Raw genomic sequence first — 19,061 nt, forward strand, 5'->3', positions numbered from 1 at the left:
TGGTGATACTGGAAGTGCTCCCAAGAAGCAGAGAAAAGTCAAGACATTACAAGAAAAAGATGAACTGTTTGATATGTACTGTAGATTGAGGTCTGCAAGCTGTGGTTGCCCACAATTTCAAAATAAATGAGTCCAGCATAAGGACCATTATAAAGAAAAAGAAAGAGCCCTGGCTGGCTAGTATGGTTGCTTACAGCATCATCCTGATATGTAAAAACTGTCATTTTGATCTCTGGCACATATGGAAACAGACTGATGTTTCTGTCTCTCTCTCCCTTCCTCTCTAAAATCCATAAATAAAAAAATTTTTTTCAAGGAAGTAAAAAAAGAAAAGGAAATTAATGAAGACTTGTTGCAGTTACAACAGCGGGTATGAAAAGCTTGCACTTTTTGTGAAATACCTTTTTATCTCATATTGAAAATGCATAACTATAGACTAACATGATTCAAGAAAAAAAGACAAAGTCATTCTGACAATTTAAATCAAAAGGAAGGTTAAAGACCTAAAGATAGAGAATTTAATGTCAACAAAGAATGGTTTGGTAATTTCAGAAAGTTTTGGTTTTAAAAATGTGAAGATACAGGAGAAACAGCTTTGCTCACCAAGAGGCAGCATCTGAGTTTCCAGATACCATAAGATCACTGAAGAGAAAGGATATTTGCCTGAACAGGTTTTTATTCATTTTTTAGAGAGGAGAAAGGGAGAGAGACAGAGGGAGAGAGAGAGGAGAGAGAGAGAGAGAGAGAGAGAGAGAGAAGGTGGGGAGGAGCTGGAAGCATCAACTCCCACATGTGCCTTGACCAGGCAAGCCCAGGGTTTCGAACCAGCGACCTCAGCATTTCCAGTGCCTGAACAGGTTTTTAACGTACACAAAAGTGCCCCATTCTGGGGGAAAAATGTCACAAAAGACTTTAGTATGGGAAAAGCAAACACCAGGATTTAAGGCAGAAAGAGATGGGCTAACTCTACTGTTTTGTGCAAATGCAGTTGAGTTTATAACCATATAGATAAATCATTTATCTATAAAGCTGCTAGCCCTCAATCCTTAAAGGGAAAAGTTACACAACAGCTGCCAGTCTTTTGATTGTATAATAAGAAAGCCTAGACAATAAGTACCCATTTTCTGGACTGGTTCCATTGATGCTTTTGTCCCTGAAGTCAGGAAGTACCTCACCAGTAAGGCACTGCTTTTAAAGTTCTTTTGAAATTAGAAAATGCATCTGGCCACCCAGAACCTCATGAGTTCAACACCAAAGGAGGTGAAGTGTCCCACCTGCCCCCAAACACAATGTTTCTCTAATTCAGCCTCTGGATCAGGAGGTCATAAGGACCTTTAAGACTCATTATACACAGTAAGTACTCTATAGAAAGGATTGTCAATGCTATGGAAGAGAACTACAAAAGAAAGAATATCATCAAAGTCTGAAAGAACAAAAGATGCCATTACTACTCTAGAAGAAGCTGTGAAAGCCATTAAGCCCGAAACAATTTCTGCTGAAAAAAAATTGTGTCAACAGGTTGTGCATGACTTTATAGGTTTTACAACAAAGCCAATCAAGGAAATGAAAAAATAGGTTGTGGATATTGGGGGGGGGGGGCTCTGTGTGTATGTTTGAAGGGCTCTAAGTTATAAATCTTAGAGAAATTTAAGAGCTAATAGACACCACACCAGATGAGTTGACAGAAGACAACTTGATACAGATGAGTGCTTCTGAACCAGTGCCAGAAGATTAGAAAGAGGACAAAAAAACAGAGCCAGAAAACAAACCAACATCAGACAATCTGACAAAAGGTTTCAATTATTCGAGACTGCTTTAGACTTCTTTTACGACTTAAACCATTTTGTGATATGGTCACTGAAACTAAAGCAAACAGAAGACAAATTGATATCATATAGAAACATGTTCAGATAAATGAGAAAGCAAAAAAGTGATACAGAAATTATAGTGTATTTCTATAAAGTTACACTGAGTGTGCCTTCCTCTCCTGCTTCCCTTCCATCTCCACTTCTTCTGCCTCTGCCCAGAGACCACATGATCAACCCCTCCTCTTCCTTCTCCTCAGCCTACTCAACATGAAGATGAGAGTAAAGACCTTTCCGATGACCCACTTCCCCTTAATGAATAGTAAACAACCATCACGCCATACAGTTAATAAACTTATGTGTTGTCTCTTCACGTGAAAATCTATTAACTGTTTGGCAAGCACTGTTTGAGATGTTTTCTGTCATCATCATCATCATCCTGGGTGTCGCCATCCCCTAAATATTCATCATGTAGATTATCATGTGAGTGATCTGTATGAAAGTGGATAGCTTATCCTTACACAGGCATATGGTAAGTGATATTTTATATGAAATTAATAGTTCTTAGTTTTCTTACTATTTTATAGCTTTGCTTTCAAAGAATTAATTACCGTACAGTATGCCCCTCTCTCTTGTAATTGGAGAAACTGCGTATCAGCCTATCATCACAGGTAAGCAGTTTAAAAAAAACAAGTAACAATATTTCTAATACTGTATTATTAATATGACTATAAATCTATGCCATAAATATTTTATAATGATTCTTCATTGGTGTATAGGCTAGGCTACCATGAAGCAATCGTATCTATTACACTAGGCTGCAATAAAGCAATCATACTGGTGCTTTATTAATGCATGAACATTATTGCTATAAATAAATATACCTATAAATAAAAATGAAAATATCTTTATATTTTTGATGACTAGTGTGAGTAATACATTTAACATCTACAGTGTTTTGTATCATATAAGACTATTGATATAGGTACTTATAGACAGATGATTCATATTGTAAGGAGCTGATGTAAACTTATAGTACTGATAAATACAGTACATACTATAAATGTATTTTCTCTTCTTTATGACTTTCTTAATAACATTTTTGCTAGCTTACTTTAGTGTAAGAATACACTAAGTACATAATACCTATAAGATATAAAATATGTGTTAACCAACTTTTTACATTATTGGTAAGGCTTCTGGTCAACATCAGGATATTGACAGTTAAGATTTTGGGAAGTCAAGAGTTATCTGTGAATATTCAACTGCACAGGGGTTTGGCACCCCTAAGCCTCATGTTGTTCAAGGGTCAACTTTAATTAGTAGTTGTAGAAGTGCTGAAAAATGGTCAGATCATGAAATCTATTGTGAAATAGAACCAATAAAATTTGCTACGAGACTGAATGTAGAGCAAAGGGAAAAGTAACAGAAGATGATTCTAAGTGTTTTTGTCTTCAGCATCTCAGTAAATGGTTCAGTGAAGAAGATGAGCGCCATAAAATGAGGAACTGTTGTTGACATGTTAACTTTCAGATACTTATTCTAGTAGAGAGAATGAGTAGGAAGCTAGATATAAAAGCCTAGTCAAGTATTTAGCTTTGGGCTAAAGATACAAATATTGATATTATTTAAAGGCACAGGACAGAATGGATCACTTGAAAGTATCAAAAGAGAAAAGTTTAAAAACCGAGCTCCAAGGCATGTTAACATTAGCATTAGCATTAGGAAGATGAGGAAGAAACTACAAAGGAAACTGAGGTTGGAGTAATATCAAAAGAGTAGTGTTCAAGAGTCAAAGGAGCAAAGAATTTAAAGAAGGGTGTAGTCAGTTTTGTAAAAAGCTGTTATGGGGTCAAGTAAAACGAAGATTGAGAACTAATTATTTAATTTGATTATCTGATAGAGTTCAAAAGAGGGTTTTCTGGTTGGTTATTTTAATGAGAGGGATTATAGCAGGTACGTATGCTAATGGTAATAATCCAGTAAGAGGGAAAACCAAATAATGCCAAAGAGAGAATTTCAGAAGTCTGAATAGTCAAAGGAATTACGATCTAATACAGAAGTGAAGGATAAGCTTTAGGAACAGAGATGTATCATTTATTTTAACAGGCCAAAACACAGAGTAAAACCAATTGAGAATAAGGGCCAGAAAACAGGGAGATGAAGTTGAATGTGCTGCTTTGCTGGTGTGCAAGAGGTAGAGCGGAGCTGTGATTAACCAAGGTTAGATCTTACCAGTGAAGTGACAGAAGGGCAAGAGCAAGCTGAGATTAAGAAAGACAGTGTTGATAGTCATGGACCAAGGAATCTGAGCAAGGCAAGAAGGGAAGTGGCTGGAGGTCTTCAGAAGGTATTTAAAAAAATCTTTGTAGTAGGGGAAGTGAGCTGAAAAGAAAGGAATGCTAGCTAGTTTGAGATGCTTGCAACTGAAATTTCTAAGTGGTATATATTCCAGTAATTTTCAACCGGTATGCTGCAAGAATTTTTAAAACATGCAAAACTTAACTATTTAGTCAGGAGCACTGACCTCTTTTCCCTTAGATTGTCAAATTTAAAGATGACAACAGTAAACAACAATAGCTCATCTGGTATAAATAATCAAAAATTATTTTTTTTGTCAGATTGGCAAAAAATGTATTTTTGGCGTGCCACAGAATTATAGTAGTTAGTTTATGCGTGCCATGAGATGAAGAAGGTTAAAAATCAGTTATAATGCAACACAAATGAGGTCTCAAATGTAACTATTTAGGCGAATCATTCAAATGAAAGAAAAGCAAGATCCTGGAAGTTAAAGGTATCAAAGAATTATTATGTAAGATTTTGGAGAGATCACACAAGGATACTGCTGAAAATTACTAAGAATAATTCAGGAATAGCAGGCAGAGAAAAGATAGTAAACCAAGTGTTCAAACCATCAGTGAGTAGGAGTGACTGGGAGAAACGCAGATGGCTGGAAAAGAAGGGAAAGAAGATAATCTTGTCTAACATCTACATTTTTTAAAAGAGAGAGGAAAGTACAATCACCCATAAATATCAATACGATAAGCAAGGAAGACAACTCCACTTGTTGGTCTCGTAAGGTGTGGGGTGTGAGATACAAGTTTCACTTTTTGTAAGGGTTGTATTCTCAGGAGAACACCAGGTATACTGATTAAGGCCAAAGGGGATATAGAATATAAAATTATGACAGGATGCCTGGAGGAGCTTAGTAAAAGGTTGATAGTTCAATTTAGTTGTTTACTTGTGAGTGATTTAGCAATTTGCAGAAGGAAGTGATGGGAGGGGAGGCAAGGTCAGGGAATTGGTGGTCTCAAGGAGAATTGGAGGTGCTCTTTGGGGCCCTTCCTTAAATCCTGCAATTGAAGGTGCTGAGATCTGTAGTTCTTGTATCAGCATGTTCAACAGACAAGAGCTTTTCTATGTCTTCAAGCACTTACATCATATCTATGTCCAAAGTGTAAACTGTACAGTAGTCAGCCTTGTGTACTGTATTTCCCCACGTATAAGACGCACCTTATTTTGAAATATTTGGGGTCTAAAAACTGGGTGCGTCTTATATAGTGGTTGTGGCATTTCAAATGCCATAGATGGAAATGAGGATGAGGCAATATATGAAGACAGTGATTCGTCATCAAACACAGATGAGGACTAGCTAATGGATGGGCATTTTGAAAGTGATGAGGAGTTGTATGAATTTTATGATGAATAAAACTTAAATTCAGTAACTTTATGTAATACATTTTTTTTCAAATTTTGGCCCTCAAAATAAAGGTGCGTCTTATACATGAGAGCATCTTATACATGGGGAAATACGGTATATGAAAAATAAATACTATGCAAGCAAAAAAAGTATACAGCTTGCACTTACAGTTAATTTATTCAGTCAATACTCTTTACTGAATGCTTGAATGAACTATATTACCCTAGATGACATAATTTTGAATTATCTCTATTTGAATTTGTCCACAGACTATCTAAATTAAACAATATAAAAATAAAATAATAATATTATATATCAGGCACTGTTCTAAATATGTTAAATACATTAAATGATTTAATATAATTAACTCAATTATATCTTCTTTTTGTGGACAATATATCCAGTGCATAACTCCAAAAATTAAATCCTTTATGATCCAGAATGCATTTGTTAAGAATAGTATTCTTTTCATACAAATGAGCCCATATAGTTTTCCACATAAGTATCTAAACAGTGTTTTCTTGTGTTTTAATTTAGAAAAGGGTTTTTTTCTCTAAAAAGATTATTTAACTCATGTGGCTAATATTCACTCTTATTAAAATTTTATTTTTCTATTTCAATTATAAGCCATCATATCTATTCCACTCCCAGGAATAGAACTGTGCTGTTTTCAGCTTAATTTGGCATGTCAATCATTGGGGGATGGGAGAACCCAATTTGAATATTTATAGTGATCCATGTTAGGGATTTTCAAGTAGTCTAAAATACAGAAATAGTTGCTAAACACACATTCAAAGGGACCTACCACTTCACGGCTGTTCAAAGTTTATAACTACTATTCTCATAAATAAACACTGATATCACCAAGTAGATAAAACTTTTCCCTAGGGGCTAATCAAGTAGGAAAGTCTAGAACTATTGTGCTGGACTTTTTGAAAACCCTGATGAATATGAAACGTGGTCCTAGACTGGAAAAGAAGTTGAGTATGCTAGGGAGGATAGGTAGGGCAGCTTAGCATCAAGGGATCCTAATGTAAGCAGCCCCGTAGGCTCTCGCCTGTTGCTTGTTCTATTGTAGGCCCTTCCTTGTTTCACTGTCCCCAGCTTAAAAAACAAAAAGAATAGAAAGAATTCTACAGTGTGGAACTAAGGAGGGCTTGACAATCCATGGGCTACTTTTTTCTGTTGCTAACTATCCCAAATTAAGAACATACTAGAATGAAGCACTCAAAAGAAAAACTTACACCAAAGTAAAATAATTCACAAGAAACTCATCTTAATTTAACATAAAAATAAAACCCCAAACAGACAAGCAAAAACCCACAATGTAAACTTCTGAGATACAACCAAATGACATAAATTAGTTTATAAGCTGTATCACCATTGGGTGGGGACTCAAAAGAGTAAAGAGAAATCAGGTGCATTTGAGAACTTCTGTGGTTTGAAAAGAAATATGAAGACAGAAGAAAATGGAAGTGGAGTAAGGGTTACTGTGAAGGACTAAAGGCATTTATGAGAGAAGAGAGTAGATCCAATAAAAATAATTATCTAAGTGGTTTCAGATTAGGTGCCATATTTTGGAAGGCCATGAGCTAATAAGGTTCCAGGTGACTGACATGGAAATTAATCAATCAACTCCATAAACACTTATTAAGTACCAATCCTATAACAAGCCCTGTCTTATTGATGGGGGGGTGGAGCTTATAGAAATTTATAACTAGTTGGCTTCCTTATCATTTAAAGAAACATTAATGACATTCCCGCTAAAATCCAGATATTATAACAGGAATGGGCATATAATCTTAGTTATAAAAATGAATACCTCCAACAGACAAGCAATTTAAATAAATCTATAAAGAAAGTAAATTTTATTTATTGAGGATATTTGAGGGAGTATTAAATCAAATAATGACTTTCATATTAATAAAAGTTGATTTATTAACATCTTTCCAAACTGCTAGAAGTATCATGTAGCACTGTTATAAGAAATTAGATTGAAAATTAATCTGGCTATCGGCCCTGGCTGGTTGGCTCAGTGGTAGAGCGTCAGCCCATTGTGTGGAAGTCCTGGGTTCGATTCCCCGTCAGGGCACACAGGAGAGGCTCCCATCTGCTTCTCTACCCTTCCCCCTCTTCTATCTTTCTCTTCTTCTCCTGTAGCCAAAGCTCCATTGGGGCAAAGTTGGCCCAGGCGCTGAGGATAGCTCCATGGCCTCCACTTCAGGCACTAGAATGGCTCCAGTTGCATTGGAGCAACACTCCAGATGAGCAGAGCATTGTCCCCTACTGGGCATGCTGGGTGGATCCCAGTTGGGCACATGCAGGAGTCTGTCTCTCTCCCTCCCTGCTTCTCACTTCAGAAAAATTAAAAGATTTAATCTGACTATCAAATCTTAAAATAGAGTATTTCTAACAACAGTGAAATAGGAGACCTGGTCATTGTCATCACTGCTATTATTTATCAGTCATTTAACAAAACACTACCAATATCATACCACTATATGCACAGGTATATAGTATGTGCTCAATTAAAAAATTTCATTAATCTACTTATTTTAAACTATATAGAAATTTCTCCAGTATTACAAAATAAATCTGCCAGTCATGAGTCAGTAAATGAGACAGAAAAATAAATTCTGGCATCAACAAAGATCCAAATATGTCTAATGTTCTCTCAATTCTATTACATCTTATCCTGTAAAATGAATTTCAGTGAGTTACCACAAAAGATTTGGATATAAAAAATATCCAACTTTTCAGTTAGAAACATATATATAATGGAAAATGTTATACTGGTATTCCAAAGCAGGGGAAATAAAAGCTAAAACCTCTGACCCAATGTATATACTACTATATATTACATACAAAGATAATTTAAAAAGGTAAGCAATGCAAAGAGGTCTGAAAGAAATAAAAACGAAGTTATTTATCAGTATATGTGAATGATCTGAACGAAATGGGAAAAAAAATTTTTTAAGGCTTTGAAGAATCAATTGTAAATAAGTTTTATTAAAATTCTGACTCTCTTTTAATGCAATACAATAGCAACCTTTTACTTCAACTCTTAAGTAACTATAATGTAATTCTGTGATTTCATCATTTGTATGCCCTCAATAAGATGAATTACATATTAATGGTAGTGTGTGTGTCTGTTGTATGCATTTATATAAATTATATTAAATGTTTAAAAAGTTTTTAATGTATTTTTCTTGACAATGGAAAATATCATTTACTATTAACCTACAGTGAATTACAATGGCAAGCTTTAGTCTTTGAGAGCCTTTTTGGTATACATAATTGTAGTTAAAATCAAGTTAAATTCTTGGGACAGTATTCAATCTAAGAGTTAAATCAATTATTGCCTCTGAGTAAGTTTCTATAAGTAATCTCAGTGCCTACAAAAAACAATTAATGACTCTCCTAGCCAAGTAACTCCATTTCTCTCAACACAAATGAAAAATAAGTAAAATTTCTTATTTAAGAAATTTGATGTTATTTAAAATTCAAAACTATTGAAAGGTAATTCTAGCAACTAAATTAAAGAAAGAAGCTGTTGACAGTTTATACTTATCATAATACTTCTAATTTAAAAAAATATATTTTTAAAGGTATTTATTTTAAAATGTCTTAGGGTATGTGTGGATATTTTGTTAATTTAAATATTATTGATGTCAAAGGACAAAAATGTTCTCACCTTGTTTATAAATTAGACTATTTCTTATCCTTTCTTTTACAAGTTGAGTATTTTAAACATTTTAAAATATGAATATTATCCCAACTCTCCTTTAATACCAAACTAGGTATTTCACTCAAATTATTATTAATTTTACATTTTCCCTATTTTCAATACTCACTTCCTCAAAAAGAAGTGATTTTTTTTTAATTTGGGAGACTTTGTGTTTGCTCATCTCTGTCAAATGATTATTTGAAAAAATATTCCTTCAATTGTATAGTTATACAAGTTACCCTATATAATGTATATTTATAGAAAAGGAAGGAGTCATTAATTCCTTGAATATACCATAATTTAATATAACTTTAAGATATAAGGGTATATACAATGATAGTATTTCACAATTTCAATTTAATTTACTATATATTCAACTTAATCCATTTTCAAAACATTAGCAAATAAAAATATTTTAACTTATCTTCTTTTACCTGATTACCATAATAACCTTCCAAAGGTTATCTAATGACATACAAAGCTAAACTGTTATTTTCTTTGGTCAGATATCATACTTTATAGCCTTTAACATAGTCTAAAAATAAGAAAACAAGCATTTTAACTTACATTTTAATTTATATAACATGGCTTTAGATTTTTAGAGAAGTTATTCAACAGAACCTGAGATTGTTTTGTTTGGCATTACATAAGATCAAAAGGGAAAATATTTCTCCTTTTATGCCAAAGACCTGCACAGATGAACTGAAAACATACATTTTTGTGCATCCAAGGTTTCAGTGCATACAATTATATATTTTAATAAGAAATCTATACAATTACATTTTTGCAAAGCAAACATGAAAATATACTGAAAATAATTTCAACAAGTGGTATGTTACCTGGGTGGAGCTGGTGGCTACCGAGATGCAATCAATAAAGCTGTGTCTTCGAGTGAAAAACGCAACTATCTGCTGCCAGCGTGAAGGTTCTGGCTCAGCTTGCAGTTCATCTGATGAGCCCTTTTTTGCCCAGTGTTTCTGCTTTGGGCCTACTGAGCCATGGCTAGAGCTAGTATTGCCTCCTCGACTGGCGCGGGAGTACAGAAGTGTGTTGTTCCCAAAAATGTAATTCATCTCTGCAGCCCTGCAGGTGGTTGCCAAGCAGTCTTACTTCTCTACCAGCTGCTGAGTGGTGAATGATCGGTAAAAACTGCAGCTAGAATTACAGCAGCATCACTTGTAGATCAGGGAAAATAAAAACCTTGAGAAATGATGTTCATTTTCTCTGTAATTTCTTCCCATGAAAGAGCTTGTATCTTCTTTCCTCTGTACCTGTTAGCTGCATGATGGCTGAGTTTATATTTGCAGACAAAAAAGATGGCATAAGGTGGATTTCTTTCTCATGATTATTTTTTCACCAGCGTCTGCAGGAACCAAAAGCTGTTCTTTTGTTAGCTGGTAACTAGATGGACTGAAATCCAGGAAGTGAGGTCGATTAGCAGGTAAAGAAGGATGTTACAAACACTGGACTACCAAAACCCTTTAGAGCTGCCTGATGTAATGTACTGGGTGGAGAAACCCTGGATTACCCAGTTTCAATCAGTCTGTAGTAAAATCCAATGGCATCTTCACTGCTTAAATTATAAATATGAACTGAATTTAAAAATATAAGAGGATTCTCTGGCAATAGTTTCAATTGTTTAAAATAATTTTTCTAAATGAATCTTTGTCATTGATATATAAATTTCTGGAAGGAGCTTACAATAATTAGCACTGGTTCTAAGTTTTTTCAAAGTATTCTATATTAAGAATTTAATGATAGAGGGAATCCATTTGTAGTGTAACACTCATTTTATGTAATATAATGGCTTTTAATGCTTTGATAATTGGGTCTGGAGGCAGAAACAGATTAATTAGCAAAATAAACATTTGGCTTCTGGAATTTTTATGATAACTTATTTTAAGCATCATCTCATATTATAAACATTAAGATCATAAAGTTATGAATTTGTAAAAATACAAACTAAAGGTAAATTTTTTAATAAACAGTGGAACATGTTTTATATAACACTATATAAATAATACTCTGGTTCATAAAATAACATTGTTCAATTGCTACATAGACATTTTCTAACATCTAAAACCTAGATTTGTATTTTTCAACATTGTAGTCCACCTCAGAATAACCTAGAATACATTATAAAAATGACTGGTCCCCCTCCCTATCAGAATTTTCAAGAGTAATGGGGATATGGGAATTTTCATTTTTAAAAAGTACCCCCCGCCAGTGACTCTTAAGCACATTCAAGTTTGAAAACCACAGACTCCTAAGTTTGTTCTCGTAATACTGTGCTACATTAGTACAGAATACAATGTATAGTCATTTTAAAACAATATATGAGTAAAAATACTACTTAATAATTTACTAATAGTTAATTAAATTTTATTTTATTTTTTTAAATTAAGTGAGAGGCAGGGAGGCAGACAGACTCCCACATACATCCTAACCCGGATCTACCTGGCAAACCTGCCACAGGTCAATGCTCTGCCCATCTGGGGCCACTACTCCATTGCTGGGCAACTGAGCTATTTTAGTGCCTGAGGCGAGGCCATGGAGCCATCCTCTGCACCCAGGCCAACTTGCTTGAACCTTTCAAGCCATGGCTGCGGGAAAGGGAGGGAGGGAAGGAGGGAGGGAGGGACAGAGTGAAGGAGAAAAGGAGGGAGGAAAGGGAAGAGGGAGGAAAGGAAGGAGGAAAGGAAGGAAGGAGGAAGGGAGAGGGAGAGGGAGAGGAAAAGGGAGAGTGAGAGTGGGGGGGGGGGGTGTAGAGAAGCAGATGATTGCTTCTCCTATGTGTCCTGACCTGGAATCAGATCTGCGGCTTCCACAAGCTGGGCCAATGCTCTACCGCTTAAATCAACCAGCCAGCACTAAGTAATTCCATATTTATTTATTTATTTATTTATTTATTTATTTATTTATTTATTTTTTTTTACAGGGACAGAGAGTCAGAGAGAAGGACAGACAGACAGGAACAGAGAGAGATGAGAAGCATCAATCATCAGTTCTTCATTGTGACACCTTAGTTGTTCATTTATTTGCTTTCTCATATGTGCCTTGACCATGGGCCTTCAGCAGACCAAGTAACCCCCTTGCTCAAGCCAGAGACCTTGGATTCAAGCTGGTGAGCTTTTTTGTTCAAGTCAGATGAGCCCGCGCTCAAGCTGGCGACCTCGGGGTCTCAAACCTGGGTCTTCTGCACCCCAGTCTGATGCTCTAGTCACTGCGCCACCACCTGGTCAGGCAAGTAATTCAATTTTTAAGTTGATATAAATACATCATTAAGTCCCAACCTCAGCCATGGATATTTTACCTGAAGATGACAAAATCTTGCATACTATTTGCTTACTAGCATCAATTAAATGCAACCTACTGGAAAGCAGCACTAGCAAACTACAACCTTCAGGTCCAGTGCAAATCCTGATTCAGCAAGAAAAGATGCTAATGCTGTCTCTGTGATTCCATCCCTAAGGTACACGGGTACAACAAAGGTAGAGAGTCATGTGGGACTCTTGGGAGTAGGATGCTTTGTGAGAGACATTATAGTAGAAAGTTTGGTGCTTCTTCTCAAGGACTGTGTAGGCTGTATTTGGCAATTTTGTGGCACCAGACAGACTGGTCCTATCTTTTAGGGGTTAGAGGAATACAGCAAAAAATTATGGGTTGACAGAGAACCAATAGTCTTCACTTAACAAAATAAAAAAACCTCCTGAAAAAATATTAAAGTTTTATTATGGACTGATTACATAAAAAAATTGATTAGTGCAGTTTATACTAATGCAGTAGTAATGTTTTGGTCCCAAAATATGTGGCTTGATCCATGTCTGATGAAAACCCAGGTAAGGCAGATTCTGTTATTCTAGCTAGGTATAGATGAGGACATTGAACACAAATTTCCTGCTCAAGCTGCCAATAGTACCAACACTGATAAAACAATAAATCAATGATTTTCAACCTTTTTCATCTCATGGAACACACAAACTAATTACTAAAATTCTGCAGTACATCAAAAAATATATTTTTTGCTGACCTGACCAAAAAAAAAGGTATAATTTTGATTCATTCATACCAGATGGCTACTGTTCTGCTGGCTGCTGACTTTTTTTAATTTGACAATCTGAGGGGAAAAAGGTCAGTGTCCCTGACTAAATAGTTAGGTACTGCATGTTCTTAATTTTCTTGTGGCACACACCAGTTGAAAATTGCTTCAGGAAACTGTTCATTACACAGATTTCTTATCGTAGAGAGCCAGAGAACTTGGGAACAATCTAAAGTTGATAGAGCACTCCACGCCATATATCCCAAGTACAGAGAAGTAGTACTTTTCAGTGTACAGATTTCTTATTTAAATCCATTGACATCAAGTCCTGATAAAGGTTTCTTTATAAAAATGTCCCCTAAAAATCTAGGATCATCTCAATCTGCTGCTCCGTAGTCAATACATTCAAACAAAACCGTGTATATACCTAAATCACATTCGGATTCATATAATTTGATTAAGAGGCATCAGGCAACCAGCTCCTCACTGACCTCTGCTTTAGAGCAGCCCTACTCATGTAGCAGAGCTGAAAGATAAAGTCTATCTCATTGAAATAAAATTTAAATTCATTATAAAACCTGGAAAGTCTATATAATGTAATAAAATAAAAAATATAATATGCAATGTCTAAATTACCATAAAGAATCACTATTAATGTTTTAATATGATAAACAATATAAATGAAGAATTAACATTCTTCAAAGTCATCCATCCAATAAAGTCAATAAAAAAATGAAAAAAATTAACACTCTTTTCTGTATAGTCTAATTCTTTGTCACAGAATAATATTATCTATAGCAGAACTCTAAACAAAGAGGAGAAAGCTTAAGTAAACTAATATATCCATTTAGTAAATTATTATATGGCCTAAAATAAGATTATGAAATATTTATGACAGAATTTTTATTTTATAACATTAAATGGAAGTGAAGACCGTTCAAAAATTTATACAGGATAGGCCCTAAATTATCTGTACCCCTTTCTAAACTCACAAATAAATCCAGATGTCTCCCAGGTATAGTAACACAAGTCAAGGATTAAATAATCTTTGTAAAATATTTTAAAAGGTTGAAGGATGTAAGGAAAAACAATATTGAAACTTTACTAAAACAAAATTACAAAGTCACTGCCAAACTAATGTACTGTAAATGCGGCACAATAAGCATTTCCTTACCCTTCTATCTTTATAATCTTGCTTATTAAATTTCAAAACATACAACTGTACCAAGATAAGACAACATTTAACTGAGAAGATTGATAACAGATTTGTTACTTATCTAGAAACCTCTGGTGGCATAGGTATATACAAATCCCTTCTATGAGCACCATCTAGTGGTCAAATTGCATGGAACTACAATATATGCTCACACTGGTACATCAGGACCATCCAAAAAAGTTAAAATAAATTTCAACAGTACTTCCAGAAATGTGAAAACCAAGATGATTTCAAAAACTGCCAATTAAGTACTCAAAATGGGAAATATTCTATTCTTGTATCATTTATGTTCAGTACTTCTGCTACCCTATTTCTCACAATATTTGAAAAACTACCAACTGCTGCTGATGATTTCATCTGATAATATTCTCAGTAAGTACTACTAGATGAAATGCGTCCAGGCTAGGAAATACACTTACTTAAATAACTGCCTGCTCACATACCTGTTCTATCTTCGATTTCAAGTCCTTCTAAACTATGTTTACATCGCATATATTAGTATGAAGATAATTTTTCTTGTCATTGAAGACAAAAGCAAAATATAAATTGTTTCCTCAACAATTACTGTAACATCCTATACTAAGCAATGTACCAACTGCCTTCCTCATCACTTCATCTAGATCAGGGGTCCCCAAACTACGGCCCGTGGGCCACATGCGGCCCCCTGAGGCCATTTATCCGGCCCCCACCGCACTTCCAGAAGAGGCACCTCTTTCATTGGTGGTCAGTGAGAGGAGCATAGTTCCCATTGAAATACTGGTCAGTTTGTTGATTTAAATTTACTTATTCTTTATTTTAAATATTGTATTTGTTCCCATTTTGTTTTTTTACTTTAAAATAAGATATGTGCAGTGTGCACAGGGATTTGTTCATAGTTTTTTTTATAGTCCGGCCCTCCAACGGTCTGAGGGACAGTGAACTGGCCCCCCGTGTAAAAAGTTTGGGGACCCCTGATCTAGATTGAAGTCTATTGGGGTTTTTTTGGTTTACTTTTCTGACCATTTTACCTAATTCCTAGCTCACTTTCAGTTTTAAGAATCTTTATGCTGTTCTTATTAATATCATACTACTATATTTATAACTGTTATATACAACAAAATTACTCTATTTTTCTACCACACTAGGTTTTTCTACTTCTAAAAAGTTTCTTTCTTGAAACTGTGTAGCACACTGGCAAGAGAGTTTCCCCTCAGGGTCTTAAATCACAGTTACCTTTAGGCTAAGGTCTGAACCAAGTACCTTATTTCACTCGTTATTTCAGTAATGAGAGTCAGTACCAGCACCCACAAAAACCTGACAAGTTACTACACAGACCATTTCATGATGAAAAACCCTTCTTAATAGGGTTCAGGATCAGGACCCTTCACATCTTGCCATCATTTCCTAATAAGCATCCTAAACATGAGGTACAATATCAACTTTCCTGTATTTTTACAGTTTCCTCTGGTTATCACTCTCGTACTTTACTTATTTACCTCAGTAACTGCCTTCTCCTCTAAATTGACATCTTGTATGCATTCTTCAACATCTTATCCAAGTGTGAACTTTTTTTTCAGAAAACTTTAAGAATTTAATTTCTCTAATTTTTCATTTTACATCATTCTATGTTGTATCTCATCATAAAAAATTAGTTACTAGCATAAACTAGATGTTAAATAAATGTTTGCAAAATGCATTGTTTGATAAACCAAATTAATATTCCAGTAGTTACTTTTTAAAGCAAGTATCTATTAAATTAATCTTATTTAACTATTAGCTTTTATAAAAATTATGAAGACTATAGTGTACAATTTACATTGTAGTCATCAGTACTATTCAAAAATAATTTTTCAAGTTATAAAAGTAATTTATATACTTAATTCCACATATAATAGTTACCCACTTTCTTTTTATTTTATTTTTTATTTACTGAGTGAGAGAGAGGAAGGGAGAGATAAAGATAGGAACATTGATCTGTTCCTCTATGTTCCCTGGCTGGGGATCGAACTGGCAACCTCTATGCTTTGGGACAACGTTTTAACCAACCGAGATATCCCACCAGGGCATTTCTTACTTTCTTTATTCCAAACCATAATACTATGAAAGTAGGAAAGCTTCCCATATTATTTTATTTAAAGAGGATAGGCCCTGGCCGGTTGGCTTAGCGGTAGAGCATTGGCCTGGCGTCCAGGAGTCCTGGGTTCGATTCCCGGACAGGGCACACAGGAGACGCGCCCATCTGCTTCTCCACCCCTCCCCCTCTCCTTCCTCTCTGTCTCTTTCTTCCCCTCCCGCAGCCGAGGCTCCATTGGAGCAAAGATTGCCTGGGCGCTGAGGATGGCTCTGTGGCCTCTGCCTCAGGCGCTAGAATGGCTCTGGATGCAACAGAGTGACGCCCCAGAGGGGCAGAGCATCGCCCCCTGGTGGGCATGCCGGGTGGATCCCGGTCAGGCGCATGCAGGAGTCTATCTGACTGCCTCCCCGTTTCCAGCTTTGGAAAAATGAAAAAATAAATAAATAAATAAATAAATAAATAAAATAAAGAGGCTACTAATCTAGTGACTGACAACATATTTTAAATAAAATATATTTCATTCTTGAATTTCCTAAAATATTTGTCCTGTTGTTTTTTAATTTAAAAACATCAAAACTTGCTTTATGTCAAAACAAAAGTTAAAAAGTAATTTTTTATTTTCTACACAGTTAAAGGTACTCTAACCATTTTCATATTACCCACTCACTCCTAACTTGTGATTATTTTATGAGGTACCTGGCACAGTAACCTATACATGAGATAAGCAAAACAGGAAGAAATCCCCCAAACAGGGCAGCTTTACTCTTTTTTTTTTTTTTAAGCTTTACTAATTCTTAAATTATAACTGTGCCAGGCCCTGGCCAGTTGGCTCAGTGGTAGAGCACTGGCCCAGCATGTGGATGACCCAGGTCCAATTCCCGGTCAGGGCACACAGGAGAAGCGACCATCTGCTTCTCCACCCCTCCCCTTCTCGGTTCTGTCTCTCTCCCTTCCCTCCCACAGCCAAGGCTCCACTGGAGCAAGTTGGCCCAGGTGCTGAGGATGGCACCATGGCCTTGTCTGAGGCACTAATATGGCTCTGGTTGCAACGGAACAACAGCCAGAGATGAGCAGAGCATTGCCCCCTAGTGGGCTTGCCAGGTGGATCCCAGTCAGTTGCAGGAGGGAGTCTGTCTCTCTGCCTCCCCACTTCTCACTGAAAAAAAATACAAAAGCCTGACCAGGCAGTTGCACAGTGGATAGAGCGTCAGACTGGGATGCGGAAGAACCCAGGTTTGAGACCCCAAGATCGCCAGCTTGAGCGCGGGCTCATCTGGCTTGAGCAAAAAGCTCACCAGCTTGGACCCAAGGTCGCTGGCTCGAGCAAGGGGTTACTCAGTCTGCTGAAGGGCTGCGGTCAAGGCACATATGAGAAAGCAATCAATCAACAACTAAAGTGTTGCAACGAAAAACTGATGGTTGATGCTTCTCATCTCTCTCTGTTCCTGCCTATCTATCCCTCTCTCTGACTCTCTCTCTCTGTCCCTATTTAAAATATATATATATATATAACTGTGCCAGAATATAGCCTGTCAAAAATATCAGAAACTTCAAAAAAGTTCACATGCTTCTTTTTTATATTATTTTGTTTTATTTTAATTTAGTGAAAGGATGAGAGGCAGAGAAAGACTCCTCACACATGCGCCTCAACCAGGATCCACCTGGCAAGCCCACAAGGGGGCGATGCTCTACCCATCTAGGGCCCTTGCTCGTGCAACCAGAGCCATTTTTTAGTGCCTGAGGCAGAGGCCATGGAGTCATCCTCAGTGCCCAGGGCCAACTCAATCCAATCGAGCCATGGCTGCAGGAGGGTAAGAGAGAGAAGGGGTGGGGGAAGAGTGGAGAAACAGATGGGCGCTTCTTCTGTGTGCCCCAAAGGAGAATCGAACCCAGGACATCCACACACCAGGGCAATGCTTTAACACTGAGACAACTGGCCACGGCAATATGCTTCTAACCAAGCAAACTGATGCCTGAAAATCCAGCCTAAGGAAATAAACTAAACACTACTTATGTTCAAAGATTATTCACTGTAGCTTTCTTTATAAAATCTAGTCAAAATGGAAATAAATAGCAAAGATCAGAAGTGTTCATCAAATTATGGTACAAATATACTATATAAAATTATGTGTGAAGTTTTTAAAAATTTAACAATAGGAAATGGTATAACAAGTTTATAATAAGAAGAAAGCTTAATTTAATCCCTAGAATATCTGGAAATTCTGGATAACAAAATCTTGTCTTTGTAATTCTGCTTTATTTGCACAGAGTATTTTATGCAACAGCAGAGAACTGTGGCCCCCTCATAAAGAAGCTATATATAAAATACTTTCTGCATGCCGACTCATTGTCTGCTTGTGTCAGAATCTGCATACATATGGAAATATCTACTAAGATACCAACCAAAAAACTAAGGAGGAGTTGGGTGTGTGGCTTTGGGTAGTTTGTACCTTGCAGGGTTTGCCTACTAAAATAAGAAACAGGTTATATAATTTCAGTCAGAGAAATGGCATAGACTTAC

At 36.0% G+C, this 19,061-nt stretch overlaps 1 protein-coding gene across 17 annotated transcripts in view; it reads right to left on the reverse strand.

Annotated features, from left to right (window-relative positions):
* The window catches only part of DLG1 (discs large MAGUK scaffold protein 1), a 304,845-nt gene that overhangs the window by 181,998 nt on the left and 103,786 nt on the right, over positions 1-19,061 (reverse strand). For 3 of the 17 annotated variants that reach the window (XM_066240958.1, XM_066240957.1, XM_066240956.1), the window contains exon 1: positions 10,072-10,608. The exons of 11 other annotated variants lie outside the window; for them this stretch is intronic. In XM_066240958.1, coding sequence (XP_066097055.1) covers positions 10,072-10,305 — 234 coding nt within the window. In that variant the 5' untranslated portion in view covers positions 10,306-10,608. Of the gene's footprint in view, positions 1-10,071; positions 10,609-19,061 lie in introns of those variants that run through there. 3 more of the 17 variants (XM_066240961.1, XM_066240960.1, XM_066240962.1) reach the window with 3 other exon arrangements.

Source organism: Saccopteryx bilineata, chromosome 8 (genome assembly GCF_036850765.1).
Source record: "Saccopteryx bilineata isolate mSacBil1 chromosome 8, mSacBil1_pri_phased_curated, whole genome shotgun sequence".
NCBI classification, from domain to species: Eukaryota; Metazoa; Chordata; class Mammalia; order Chiroptera; family Emballonuridae; genus Saccopteryx; species Saccopteryx bilineata.